The 14755-nt window shown below is 42.5% G+C and overlaps 2 protein-coding genes across 3 annotated transcripts in view; one reads left to right on the top strand and one right to left on the bottom strand.

The window, feature by feature from the left end:
- Positions 1-1460: 1460 nt before the first annotated feature.
- HAAO (3-hydroxyanthranilate 3,4-dioxygenase) overlaps positions 1461-14755 on the bottom strand; it is a 31762-nt gene continuing 18467 nt past the window's right edge. Inside the window, exon 10 of one of the 2 annotated variants that reach the window (XM_081904393.1) lies at positions 1461-1602. In XM_081904393.1, the coding sequence (XP_081760519.1) occupies positions 1524-1602 (79 nt within the window). In that variant the 3' untranslated portion in view covers positions 1461-1523. The remainder of the gene's footprint in view (positions 1603-14755) is intronic. The other variant, XM_081904392.1, reaches the window with a different exon arrangement.
- On the top strand, positions 11600-14004 carry LOC309365936 (uncharacterized protein). Its single transcript, XM_081904566.1, has 3 exons — positions 11600-11796; positions 12687-12797; positions 13799-14004. The coding sequence occupies exons 1-3, from the start codon at positions 11736-11738 to the stop codon at positions 13936-13938; spliced, it is 312 nt and encodes a 103-aa protein (XP_081760692.1). The 5' UTR covers positions 11600-11735; the 3' UTR covers positions 13939-14004.

Raw genomic sequence — 14755 nt, 5'->3', positions numbered from 1 at the left:
CTTATGATTCAAGCCATCAATACAGCTTCTTACTACACAGCTCCTTTTGGCTTTGTTGAATGGGATTTATGAACCACTTGCTCAGATTGTCCAGATCCTTTCCTGCACCCCACACCACCCCTTTCAGCCCTTAGAATTCCGAAATTGAACTTTTCTACCTATATACTGACACCTGCCAACTTTTAAAATTAAATCTGGTGCTGTGGGTGATGCAAGTATGTTCAAGAGTTCTGACACTATGTTATATATAACAACTAGGCATTCGTTTTACAAGCCCTCACTCCTGGTGGAACACTGAAATATGTTTTATTTTGTCTTAGGCCACATTCGCACCATGCATTTAAATTTCTATGATGCCACTTTAAACAGCCATGGCTCCCCCCACCCCTAAAATCTTGGAGTTGTCGTTTATTTTTATTCCATTTTTTTAAAAAAATACCCCATTATCGCTTTCCAAAAATATAAACATTAACAGAACAATTGGTTTTCCCCATTCCCACCCCCTCTCCCTGGAATAGAAGACTAATGAGTTAGATTTTCCCATAAATCCATGTGAATATTTCATAAAGGGGTAACATATTTCAACAAAATTATCCAGATCAGATGCCTTGTTGAGACACGTACTCTCTTTGTTAATTTCTCAGACAAAGCAATTGTCCATATTTTTTTCCATTATCTGATGTGTAGGTGATCAATTACTTTGCTATGAGTAATTGTGCAGCCACCAGAAGAAAATCAATACACTGGTACCTCGGGTTACATACGCTTCAGGTTACATACGCTTCAGGTTACAGACTCTGCTAACCCAGAAATAGAGCTTCAGCTTAAGAACTTTGCTTCAGGATGAGAACAGAAATCGCATGGCAGCAGTGCAGCGGCAGTGGGAGGCCCCATTAGCTAAAGTGCTGCTTCACGTTAAGAACAATTTCAGGTTAAGAACGGACCTCCAGAACGAATTAAGTACTTAACCTGAGGTACCACTGTAAGTTCTGTGTATAACAAATTAAGTTGAATATTTGTTAATAAGCCTAGGCTTGGATTACATTATATGTCCTGATCCGCGATTTTGCTTATTTCTGTACATACGCTTTCCCAGAATGGTTGTAACATTTCACATGCCCACCACATATGAAAAGTCATATCAGTTGCCCTGTAGTTTATTAAGGGTGCTGAGAGTTGCTTATAAACTCTCCTATTCCTTCCCAGAGCTACAATTCCAGAGTTGTTTAACAATCAATCCTTCTTTTTAGGGAGCTGTGGCAACTTTAAAAAACAACCATTCCTAGGATTATTTGGGGAAATCTATGACTGTTTAAAGTGGTGTCATAGTTTTAGATGTGTGGATTCAAGATTAATGAATTCCTCCTCCTCCTCCTCCTCCTCCTCCTTCTTCTTCTTCTTCTTCTTCTTCTTCTTCTTCTTCTTCTTCTTCTTCTTCTTCTTCTTCTTCTTCTTTCTTCTTCGATTGCAGTGCTCACATAAAACATTTTACCAGTCTTTTATTAATCAGTCTTGCCAGCAACTCAGGTATAGGGTCTTTTCCGTGCAGGATCCTGAATAATGGAAAGAGCAATGGATGCTTCAGCTCTCTTCCACTGGAACCTTCAAAACAAAACAGAGAATGGGACTGAATGGCAGACATGCACCCCTCCACTGATCCTGCTGTTTTTTAAACCATATCACTTAATCTTTTCAGATTGACTCTAAGCATTCATTGCCCGATAACAATAAACTCTCCCTTTAGGGTATCTGAAGAAGTGTGCATGCACACGAAAGCTCATACCAAGAACTAACTTAGTTGGTCTTTAAGGTGCTACTGGAAGGAATTTTTTTTGTTTTGACTATGGCAGACCAACACGGATACCTATCTGTAACTCTCCCTTTAGGTTATTCATTGCTTGTTGACAATGCTAGAAGAATTTCTGAGGATGCGGAACACTTTTTACCAAATACCAAATCCCTTCCGCCTCTCACTTCACCTCCTGCTCCTGAATTTAATTACTGGTAACTAGCAGAATGGAAAGAAGTACAATGGTAGTTTAGGGAAAATGTCATTGCTTAATTGAGCAGTCAGCTATACAGAGTGTTGCCAAAATAAGTGGAAGCATTAGATTTTTGTAATGAGACTGGACTGCCATGACTGAGAATGAACATCTCACCAGGGATTTGAGTAGATTAAACATATGGGGGGATTCAATGCAGTTCAAAGCAATGAGACCCTAGGTCTCAATTCCCCATCATATAGCCGGGCTCTACCGACTGTAAAACATACGGAGCACATTAATTCTAAATAGGAAAGCAATCTATGGTGTGTGGGTCAAAAATTATTAGGGCATGGGACAGGAACCTGAAAGCCGGTGGTCCTCCTGAATATGGGACAGTGTTAAGACTCCTTGCCTTTCCGGTGCTGTGTCACTGCCACTGAAATATACTCGGAGTCGAGAGTGGATTTCATGCTCTTTATTCAGCTCATAGTGGTGAGGAGGAAAAGAAGTTCCCCCACCACTATTTTTCCTTAATTTTTGGAGGGAGGAAAGTGTGTCCTATAGAGCGAAAAATACGGTATTGCCAGTGCGGAAACACCGGCTCCCTCAGCCTGAAGTGAGATCAGCGCTGCACCCCATAGTCGCCTTTGACTGGACTTAACCTTCCAGGGGTCACTTACGCCAGTGTGGTGTAGTGGTTAAGAGCGGTAGTCTCATAATCTGGGGAACCGGGTTCACGTCTCTGCTCCTCCACATGCAGCTGCTGGGTGACCTTGGGCCAGTCACACTTCTTTGAAGTCTCTCAGCCCCACTCACCTCACAGAGTGTTTGTTGTGGGGGAGGAAGGGAAAGGAGAATGTTAGCCGCTTTGAGACTCCTTAAAGGGAGTGAAAGGCGGGATATCAAATCCAAAATCTTCTTTTTACCCTACCTACATAGTTAGTGTGAAATGGAAGTTGCATCACATACCAGCTGCCATAGCCATACATCTACATTCTTTCCTCCCTCATTGGTTATTCCTGGTCCAAAAATTATAACCTGGGCAACAAACCAAGAAAATGCAATGTGTTACTATGAGAAACATTTGTGTCAATGTAAAATTATTTAACGGAAATTGTGAGAAGATGCATTAACCTTGCCAAAGGCTTTGTATACCAGAATGTAAAAACAAAATGTAACAGATCACATCTACACATTTCTCTCTCTTTACCTCTATGGTCTTTGCTCCTGTACTCTTCTGATCCTCCCACTAATAGCTTTGTGCTTTTATCCATAGCATACACCACTCTTGGGACAGACAGTGCATTTTCTTTTTGCCAGAGGCTTGCACTTGAACTTAATGGGAATCTTTTTCTGGACTTCAAACAGCTGTGATTCCTCATTTATTTTTCTCTTCTCATTTCTCCTACTCCCTGTTTAGAAGTTAGGGGCAGATCCCAATGGTTAACCTTGCTGGCACTGGTATTTGCAGCAATGCTCTGCACATCTTGTCCCAGCTCCTGGAGACTATGGGCACCAGTCCCAGTGCTACCATTTCTACACGAATTGGGAGAGTAGGATTGGCCCAGTGGTTGAGCTCACCCTTTTAATCAGAAAGTTATTGAATCCTTGGCACCTCCAGCTAAGAGGATTTCAGACAGCACTATGAGAAAGACTGCCTGACACTTTGGTGAGCAGCTTCTAGATGGAGTAGAACAGGACGTTCCACATGGAGAGAGCCACAACTGAGAAGGCCCTCTGTCTGGTTCCCTGTAACCTCATTTGTTGCAGTGAGGGAATCACCAGAAAGCCCTCAGAGCTGAACCTCAATGTCTGGGCAGAATGATGGGGTTGAGATGCTCCTTTAGGAATACAGGTCAGCACCAATACTTTGAATAAGTTATATAAATATATAACCTATATATATAAATATCTATTTTTATTTATGTTAAATGTTAACTGAAAAGGCACATTTAACGTCAATTGTTTCTTTTCTTGATGACTAAATCAGTGTTCCTCGGATGTACTGGTGTAAATCAGTTTGTGTATTAGCAGGAATCTGTATAGCTCTCTAGAACGGCTGTTGGGCATGCAACTGCTATAGAGTTTCTCCTAGTTCAGGGTTTGGGAACCTGCATTCTTTCAGACATGGCTTGACTACAGCCGCCTTCATCTACTGGGAGTTCAACAGAGATTGGGCTGAGATTCCTCATCCTTGTGCAAGGACAATAGAAGAGAGAGAGAATGGACATCTTCAGGCTAGATTATCCTTGAGGAACATTGCATATTATTTATTCTCTGCCCCGGAATAAGATATAAAAAACACTTCTCCACAGGAGGCTGCCTGTTCACTTGAAAAAATAATTCACTCAACTCAACTCCTCCTTTTCAAAGTACTCATGTTTTTTCTACCTCAGTTTCAGAGCTGTCTCCAAAAAGTCTGAAGGATTTCTTCTGATCTATCTCTTCACGATGATCGTTCAGCCAGCCTTGAAAGGAAAAAGGATCCATGACCTTGGCTTCGTTTAAGGGGAAAGGCATTTCTTTCAGAAGTTCATCTAAAAACTATATATATATATATATATATATATATATATATATATATATATATATTTCTGATTGCTTTAGAAGCGGTGACAGGTGTTTGCCCATCAGAAAGCTTATTGCAAGAACATGTGATATTGTCATATTAATGCTTGGTGTTTCAGAAGATTCAAACATATGAGTAGAAATGACAAGGGCCAAATTTCAAATTATCTAACAGTCCACGACTGCTTTTCCTGCCCTTCACTAGCTTCTTTAAACCTGCCACCCATTAGGTCTTTCAACTCCTGCTTTGTCATAAATACAGACAACATTAAGCAGCCACGTTTACTGCCTCTACTCATTACCTCATTACCATTACTGTGCGTTCAAATGCCTTCTAGGGATTCTCTTGGCCAATGTGGAGCAAAACTGATTACGCAGCACTTCAAAATTTAATACCCTGCATTTCCTGATAGTTTTGAAACAGTCTGAAACACTCTCTGCCCTTTCAAATCCTGTTCTGAGGTTGGCCTTTAAGGTCTTTTAATTTTAAAAACCCTCAGGCCAACACTTTATGCATGGTGGAGCAGCTTAAGCTGGGCAGCTTCTTCCCAACACCTGCCTTCCCAACGCCAAGAGTCACTGTTTGTTCTGAGGAAGGAAGAGGCTTAGCAGAGGTAGTCCAGTGCTCCTGCCACCATGTTTGCACCTCACTGGGACCCAGTGTGGTGTAGTGGTTAAGAGCAGTTGACTCATAATCTGGTGAACCGAGTTTGCATCTCCGCTCCTCCACACGCAGCTGCTGGGTGACCTTGGGCCAGGCACACTTCTCTGAAGTCTCTCAGCCTCACTCACCTCAAAGAGTGTTTGTTGTGGAGGAGGAAGGGAAAGGAGATTGTTAGCCGCTTTGAGACTCCTTAGGGTAGTGATAAAGCGGGATATCAAATCCAAACTTCTACTACTACTACTACTACTATTCTTCTTCTTCTTCTTCTTCTTCTTCTTCTTCTTCTTCTTCTTCTTCTTCTTCTTCTTCTTCTTCACTGAACTCCCTACCCTGTGTCTTACCTTTCCTCCTCTTAGGAATGCTCAGCATTGGGAATGCAGGTGAGCAACGTTGCCCTGCCTACCCCAACCCCTCCGATGGCTGCTACATCTAGTGGTGTCTTATAGGTAGAGATGGAGAAGAAAGAGATGCAGAAATCAGTATCATCACAGCACTTGAGTTCCTGAAGCAGGTCATTTCGCTGAGAAGAATTTTCACACCACACTTTATCCTTCTTTGCACAATCGTGTATTTTATCTATAAACTTCTCATCTGAGACAAGGTGTGAAGAGGAAGAAAGAGGAAAAGAGAAAAGAGTGAAGGTTTGTATCATCCTCACCCTCAGTCCCCCACAATGATTAAGCGGAATTGACATAAAATATCCAAGGTGCTCTCCATTAAATAGCCTGGTAATACTGATGGCTGAAAGAATAAAGAAACACAAGGGCTGAATCTAGAAATAGATATAAAAAAACGTTTTGGGAAATCATGTTGTAAACTTCATAATGGGAAATCATGTTGGAGAAAGATGGGACTCCACAGTGCCATCCAGTGTCACAGTGTTATAACGCATACAAAGGCATTTCCATGAATTATTCCCCTTTGATATATCACTAAGCTGAATGAAATGGAAAATAAGCAGAAGGGGAATGTGGACCATGGAGCCCAAACAAGGCACAACCTTTGCAGCTGTTTCTTACTTTTATAGGTGATGATGCCAACGCAGATTCCTTCATCACCAACTTCACATATTTGATGTTTGCATGGTACTCCTGGTATCATAACGATGCATTTTATACAGAGGCGAGCATCTGCTCCAAAAGAGAAAACAAAAATGTTGTGAATAACGGAGGGTTGCTTTTTTTATGCCACTTTTCATTCAAAGGAAACCCAAAGTGTCTTAGAAACAATGAATGACAATAGCATCATAGAGCATCAGAAATACAGCAGAAATCATATAGAATAATTAAAAAGATTTTAAACAAGTAATAGCCAAATGGCCACGGAGTTTTCCTAAGCAGCTGTAAAATGTGAAATGGGGAAATGGAGAAAGAGAAAGCCCCCAGACCACTTCTGAAGGACTTCATGCTTGAAAAGCTGGGTGGATTTTTCATGGCTTGTTCTTTAAAGAATTGACCCCAAATGTGATTAAAAGGAGTTGGCACAGGATGGGGTGGGGGGGGAATGAGCCATCAACCCTTAGCTCTGAGATGAACCTGTAGTTTACCCTCATCTTTTTTTTCAAAAAAAATAGTTTTTATTAAAGATTTCTTGTGCTACAGAAGGCTTGCCCACATCTTGAGTTTTATTTTCTATTTGCAAAGTATCTCTACCCAGTAAAGGAGTCAGTCTCCCTCAACCGCCACCTAGCAACAGTCTTTCCATTAAGGTGCAACAGAGGGAGAGAACAGAAGAAGGGCCATTTAACTGCCTCAATTCAGATTCTATGGACAGAGCATAAATTTGGTTTGGTTCATACTTCAGTATAAAACTACCTAAGTTGCACTTTCCTTTTCTTAACCTGCCTCCCTTGGCTGACAGTGCTTTTCCCAACTCTTGCAAAAAGAACATAGCTCCAGGTGTGAGGAACAGGAAAACACAGATTGCAAGAAGTTGTTGACTTGGGAAGGACATCTTAGTATCAAAAGGACACTGTATGTTCTCCAGCAGAGCCCCAGTGGGTGGGCTGTAACATCATGAACTGGCCACTCATCGCAGAACAAAAATCCCAGTTTAAGTGAGAATTTGAAGTGTGGGTGGAACAGATTCTTTGATGTCAGGGCTTCAATGGCCTCTGCAAGTCTCCACTGGCACACTTATAGCAGATTTTGATAGCCAAGATGTGTAAATAAGAAGCAGAATCTTGACGTTCCTGAAAGACTAAATGCATTCCCCTACACCCAAAGAACAAGAAAGTTATAGGACTTCTTTTCAACATCCTTTGTTTTATTTTGTACAGTCATACCTCATGCTGCGTCCGCTTCAGGTTACGTGTTTACGTGTTGCGTCCGGTAGCAACCCGGAAGTACCGGAAAGGGTTACTTCTGGATTTTGCGACTGGTGCATGCGCAGAAGCACTAAATCACACCGTGCACATGCGCAGATGCAGCGCTTTGGCTTGCATCAATTCCATGTTACGGACGGGCCTCCGGAATGGATTCCATCTGTAACATGATGTTCTAGTGTATTCAAGAGACTTTATCCACTCGGTCAGTAAACCTACACCCACTTACCAAGGAGTAAGCGCCATTTAACTAAGTAGATTTCACTTCTGAGTAGACCCATACAGGATCACCTTTTTTCAGGTTTCATTCATGAAATGTGACATGTAATGTTAATGGCAATGTCCAGATTATCCAGTAATACTTTATTTAGAATTTCAGAATTTGGTTTTGAGTGCAAAATTAAGAAGATGAGAAGAGCCTGCTGGATCAGCCAATGACCAATTCACTCCAGCATTCTGTTCTCATAAGAGTCAGCCAGATGCCTGTGGGAAACTGGCTTGAAGGACCCAAGCACAAGGGTCTTCTCCCCTCCGGTTATTTTCAGCAACTGGTAATCGGAAGCAGCTCTCAAAGCATGATTGCCAGAGAAAGTGTTCCTGACAAATTGCTACACAAAGCTCCTGCACATTAGAAATGCATTCAGGACACACAAGAAACCCATAAAGAGAGAAAATGCAATTGCACATTGTACTTAAGGTACACAGTATAGTTCCATCTGGCTGAACTCAGATAGCAATGTCCCAACTCCTGCCTGCCTTCATATAATTTCAGTACACTGTGGGAAGTGTACCAGAGCAAATGCATCCGCTGGCCAAGAAAGCACATACATAACAGGCAAATGATGAAATGTAAAAATCACAAGGTCATAGGCTGATGACTGTTTCATTTCTGTTTCTGGCCAAAAACCTTCCCTTTCATGCTATAAGGCATGGAGAGTCCTCCCCTCCCTTCAGTGACTTCAAAGACAAGAATTAATGAGCACTTTCTATTTTATAGTCCTTTTTATTCAGTCATCTGGTTGCAAGCAAAAATCCATATCTCTCCACAAGGAGCGAAGTTAGCTACTATGAATCCTCCCCCCTCCATCTCCCACAACATCCCAGGCGTCAACAAGAAGTTCCTCCTCTCTGGATTCTTTGTTCTCTAATACAGACAGACCTCCTAGTTTTGGGGGAGGGAGGGTCTCCCATACTCTCTAATGATGTCTCTGCTGGCTGTTCCTTCCCTTCTGTTTTTCTTTCCATTATCTCGTAGCTAGGCAACTCCTGTCTAAGATGCTCTGTGTCTATGTCTCTCCCTGCTTCTGAAACTGCTGGAGACAAGGGGCGCAAATCTTCCCACTCCTCCAGCTCCTCTTCAAAGAGGATCTGATCTGCCTGAGAATGCATTCCCCAATCCTCTGATTCAGACCATTCCCTGACACATGCTGATTGGGCTGTTCTAGGATACTATGGGTGGCATTGTGGTCTAAACCACTGAGCCTTGGGTTTGCCCATCAGAAGGTTGGCGGTTTGAATCCCCGCAACGGGGTATGCTCCTGTTGTTCTGTCCCAGCTCCTGCCAACCTAGCAGTTCAAAAGCACACCAAAAAGTGCAAGAAGATTAATAAGTACCGCTCCGGCAGGAAGGTAAACAAAGTTTCCGTGTGCTGCTCTGGTGTCGGTGTTCGTTTGTGCCAGAAGCGGCTTAGTCATGCTGGCCACATGACCCAGAAGCTGTACGCCAGCTCCCACGGCCTATAAAGCGAGATGAGCGCCACAACCCCAGAGTTGTTCGCAACTGGACTTAACTGTCAGGGGTCTCTTTACCTTTACTGTACTTTAGGATACTGCAGCTGAAATAGCACTGACTAATTTGAACCCACTCAACCCCCCCCCCTATCTTGGACTATTACACCACTGCATATATCATACTTGAAAGAAAAGAAAAAACCAAGAAAGGATGACAAGCTAAAGAGAAACAGTATATAATTTTTATTCTTTGCAGGAGGGTGAAGGCTGATGACTGTGTCAAATCTGTTTCCAAGAATTGCCATGTCCAAGCTTGCCATGTCAACATTTAAAGGGGAAATATATTAGTGCAGAGATGGATCCTCTTTTTCAACTCCAGGGAAATCCTGAAGGTGCAAGGGGTTCATGCCAGTGGCCACACACATTGACTAAGAAGAGGCAGGCTGCTTATACACACATGCCATGGGAGAGAAGCACTATGACAACAGACACATTTGTTAATTTTGGATTCTGTCTCATTTCTTGATTCCTAAATTCAGTTTTCCAGAATTCCACAACAATTCATTATTTTAATGATATTTGGAAGTAATTGTGCTGTGCCCGGGGGTAACACGAGAACCTTGGTCCAGGTCCATTCCAGAATCTAAAGGTTCTGCTAGGAGTCAGTCCGACAGGGTCAAGGCAGAACACGAGGCAGAAAACCAGGCAAGGACAGGTACAGGATCTGGCATACAGCAATGTTGCTCCCGCAACCTGGGGCGGGGTCTGACAGCCTTTTATCTTTGTTGGGGTAACGGCCGGTCCTGATCCCCAGGCGACTCACCTCCCTGTTTCGCTCGAAGGTGAGCACTCCTCCTGCAAGTACTCAGGTCTCTCCTTCTCTCAGACCTTAGTCTCTGCAGCTAGGGAGACGTCAGGGGCTGCCTCAACCTCCCCTGACCAAACCGGTAGTGGAGCAGCTGTAAGTGATGGCCCAGCTGAAGGCAACAAGCTAATCCCCGCATCTGGAGCCAGGACAGGCTCAGGGACCTGACTCGGCCCAGTTGGTGTTTGTTGCAAGGGAACCTGTGCAGACTGGGACACTTCAGGATCAGGCCCCAGACTTGGTTCAGATGATAGGCAAAGGATCCAGTGCAGACTGAGACTCCTCTGGTTCCGAGTCTAAGCCTGAGTCCCAAGCCATCACAGTAATACTGTCTCCAACCCTCGGGGCAAAGCATAACTATCATGGCTACTAGGCACGGATAGCCTTATCTTCCATTAATATGTCCAAACGTCTCTGAAAGCCATACAAATTAGTTGCCAGTTCCAGCAAGCACTTCTTACATTCTTAATTTTGCACTCAAAACCAAAATCTGAAATTTTAAATAAAGTATTACTAGATATTTGGACATTACCATGAACATTATACGACTCATCTCTTGTTCCTTGAATGAAACCTGAAAAAGGTGATCCTGTATGGGTCTACTCAGAAGTGAACTCTGCTGAGTCCGGTGGAGCTTACTCCTTGGTAAGTGGGTGTAGGTTTACTGACTGAGTGGACGAAGTCTCTTCAATACAAAATAAAACAAAAGATGGTGAAAGGAAATCCTATAACACTTTCTTCTTCTTTGGGAGTGGGGAAATGCATTTAGTATTTCAGGAACGTCAGGACACTGCTGCTTATTTACACATCTTGGCTATCAAAATCTGCTATAAGATTGTCACTCCCAGACTAGTTGCGCTGCAGAGAGCTTGCTGGGGAGACCACACATTACAAGGAACACAAAATAACTTTAGCTAGGTTTTAATAACATAAACAAAAACTCCTTTCACAATTAATGTATCAGTAAACAAGACCCATCGACCAACCGAACCACCAGTGTACTGAGAGAGCTAGGTGCTGCTCTTTATATACTATACCCAATTGCTGACACAGCTTAATTAACACAACTTAGCAGCACCTGCCATACTGTTTCACGGCTGTAAAACTAGGTCACGTTATTTGCTCTGGCCCTTAAAGACATACACATCTTGTGGAACAATAATGAACCTTCAAATTTAAAGAGACCATTCAACACCTAAAAGTTGAATTAAACGTTAAAACCATTGCCCATTTATTTTTGGGCAAGCATTGATGATATTTTTGATTCTGCCCTGCATTTATTTGGTCCTAAAAGTGGCAGGTGTGCCAGTGGAGACTTGCAGAGGTCATTGAAGCCCTGACACCAAAGAATCTGATCCACCCACACTTCAAGTTCTCATTTAAATTGGGATTTTTGTTCTGTGATGAGTGGCCAGTTCATGATGTTATGGCCCACCCATTTATCTTTATAGTTCCTTTCTAAGGACACCATGATCTCTAAGGTGTCATTAAAAGGATCAAAGGAAGAATCTTCTCCACCCTGGAGGAATCCAGTAAAGGTCCACATCTATTCCTCTGTGATTTGGGGCTCTGCAGGAGAACACACCTTTTGATACCAAGATGTCCATCCCAAGTCAAGTACTTCTTGCAATCTGTGTTTTCCTGTTCCTCACACCTGGAGGTATGTTCTTTTTGCAAGAGCTGGGAAAAGCACTGTCAGCCAAGGGAGGCAGGTTAAGTGCAGGTTGGCAGCCAGAAGTATGAACCAAACCAAATTTATGCTCTGTCCATAGAATCTGAACTAGGTCAGTTAAATGGAAATTCTTCTTTTCTCTCCCTCTGTTGCACCTTAATGGAAAGACTGTTGCTAGGTGGCAATTGAGGGAGAGGGTGAGCCAAGGGCAGCTGTTGTTGCAGTGAAGCTGATCAGAGAATCAGAGAATCTTAGAGTTGGATGGGACCCAAGGGTCATCTAGTCCAACCCCCTGCAATCTATGATGGAGAGGCCCTGCTTCACATCACTTTCTTTACTGCAGCCTGTTAGAATCTGTTCAACATTTTATGTATTTAAGCAACTCTCCCTAATATTCAAGCAGGGAAACTGACTCCTTTACTGGGTAGAGATACTTTGCAAATAGAAAATAATACTCAAGATGTGGGCAAGCCTTCTGTAGCACAAGAAATCTTTAATAAAAACTATTTGGGATCAATTCTTTAAAGAACAAGCCATGAAAAATCCACCCAGCTTTGCAAGCAGAAAGTCCTTCAGAAGTGGTCTGGGGGCTTTCTCTTTCTCCATTTCTCCATTTAATATTTTACAGTGGCTTAGGGAAATTCCGTGGCCATTCGGCTATTACTTTTTAAAAATCTTGTTAATTATTCTGTATGATTTCTGCTGTTTTCTGTCTTATTATTTGTGAAGTATTTCTGATGCTCTATTACCCTATTGTCATTCATTGTTTCTAAGACACTTTGGGGTTCCTTTGAATGAAAAGCAGCATAGAAATATAATCCATCAATCAAAGCAACCCTCCAATATTCACAACATTTGGGTTTTGTCTTTTGGAGCAGATGCTCGCCTCTGTGCAAAATGCCTAATTATGATACCAGGAATACCATGCAAACACCAAACATGTGAAGTTGGTGATGGAGGAACCTGTGTTGGCATCACCACCCTCGAAGGTAAGAAACAGCTGCAAAGGTTGTGCCTTGTTTGGGCTCCATGGTCCACATTCCCCTTCTGCTTATTTTCCATTTCTTTCAGCTTAGTGATACAGCAATGGGGAATAATTTATGGAAATGCCTTTGTCAGAAGCATAGCTTCAAGCATGCAGTCTGAGCTTGTATGCAACAAGTTCAGACATTTCTTTCCTGACTGTTGCATAGTTGAAGAGAGTGTTAGTGTAGAAAGGAAGAGAAGGTCTTATTTCCCCCATCACCCAGTGGCGTATCAAGGTCAGGTGGTATCACGTGCAGAAAATTTCTTGTCAACCCCCCCCCCCCAAGCACATTGAAATAATTAAAAGAAGGACAAATAAGATACTTACATCACCAGAAAAGAGGGTGTATGACCCAATTCTATAAAACACAGCTCTCTGGTCTCAAACCCTCCATGCATACTTATGTCTCACTGCAATATCCCACTGTATGCATGTGGGTACCACACAATACTCCACTCCACTCCTTCCCATATGTGCCTCCTAAACTTGTTTGTGTGTTTCTCTCTACATTCTAGTGCAGATTTAGGGGCTGTTGAAGAAGTGGAGAGAGACATGTGTACCTGTATTCAGAATAGCTTTGTTTCCCCAGAGTAATAAACGTTGCACTCAGCTGCATTAGTAAAGAAAAAGCATTTTATATGCATTATAACACTGTGACACTGGATGGCACTGTGGAGTCCCATCTTTCTCCAACGTGATTTCCCATTATAAAGTTTACAACACATTTTCCTAAAATGTTTTGTGTGTGTGTGTGTGTGTGTCTGTGTGTGTGTGTGTGTCTAGATTCAGCCCTTGTGTGTTTTTATTCTTTCAGCCATCTGTATTACCAGGTTTTTTAGTGGAGAGCACCTTGGATATTTTATGTGAATTCCAGTTAATTATTGTGGTAACTGAGGGTGAGAATGATACATGTCTTCACTCTTTTCTCTTTTCCTCTTTCTTCCTCTTCACACATTGTCTCAGATGGGGTGTTTAGAGATAAAATACTCGATTGTGCGTTGAAGGATCTGGTGAACTGTGATATGCCTTGTCCTAATCAAAATGGTATCCGTCGGGAAATCAAATGCTGCGATGATTCTGATTTCTGCAATGCAAACTTTTAAAATAGGCCGAGAGTCACCTCAAGATTCTACCTTCCTAAAATAATAAACATTTATTGTTCCCCCTCAGTTTGTCAACCCTTCTTGTGTTTTCCTTTCTTTCAAATATGCTATATGCTGTGGTGTAATGGTCCAAGACAGGGGGGTAAGTGGGTTCAAAATGGCCAGGACTATTTTGGCTGCAATATACGATAGCAGCTGAATCAGCATGAAAGGGGAGATTTTTGCTCACTGTATTCTGTAAAGTCAATCATTTAGGAACACTTGAAACATGAGGAGCTTGGATTTCAAGAGAATGGTGAGCAAGTGTTGTTATGCACAATGTGTCGATTTCTTGGTTAATCAAAAAGAATTCACTGACTCTATATATCACTTGCTCTCATTTCCTCTGCTTTCAAAACGTTCATCAACTCCCTATTTTTTTTAATCAAAACTCATGTTTCAAGCCATCAATTTAGCTTCCTATTACACAGCTCCTTTTGGCTTTTTCGAGTGGGATCTATGAACCACTGGCTCAGACTGTCCAGATCCTTCCCCTCTCCCCACTCTATCCCTTTCAACACTAAGAATTCCAAAATTTAATTTTTCTACCTATATACTGAAGGGATGCGGGTGGCACTGTGGGTAAAACCTCAGTGCCTAGGACTTGCCGATCGTATGGTCGCCGGTTCGAATCTTTTGGTCCCAGCTCCTGCCCACCTAGCAGTTCGAAAGCACCCCTAAGTGCAAGTAGATAAATAGGTACCGCTTTATAGCGGCGTGGTAAACAGCGTTTCCGTGTGCTGCGCTGGTGCTGGCTTGCCAGAGCAGCTTCGTCACG

The sequence above is a fragment of the Podarcis melisellensis genome (genome assembly GCF_964234715.1).
Source record: "Podarcis melisellensis genome assembly, chromosome: 3".
NCBI lineage: Eukaryota > Metazoa > Chordata > Lepidosauria > Squamata > Lacertidae > Podarcis > Podarcis melisellensis.
Note: the sequence above shows the minus strand (reverse complement) of the source record. Positions and strands in the feature narration are given on the sequence as shown.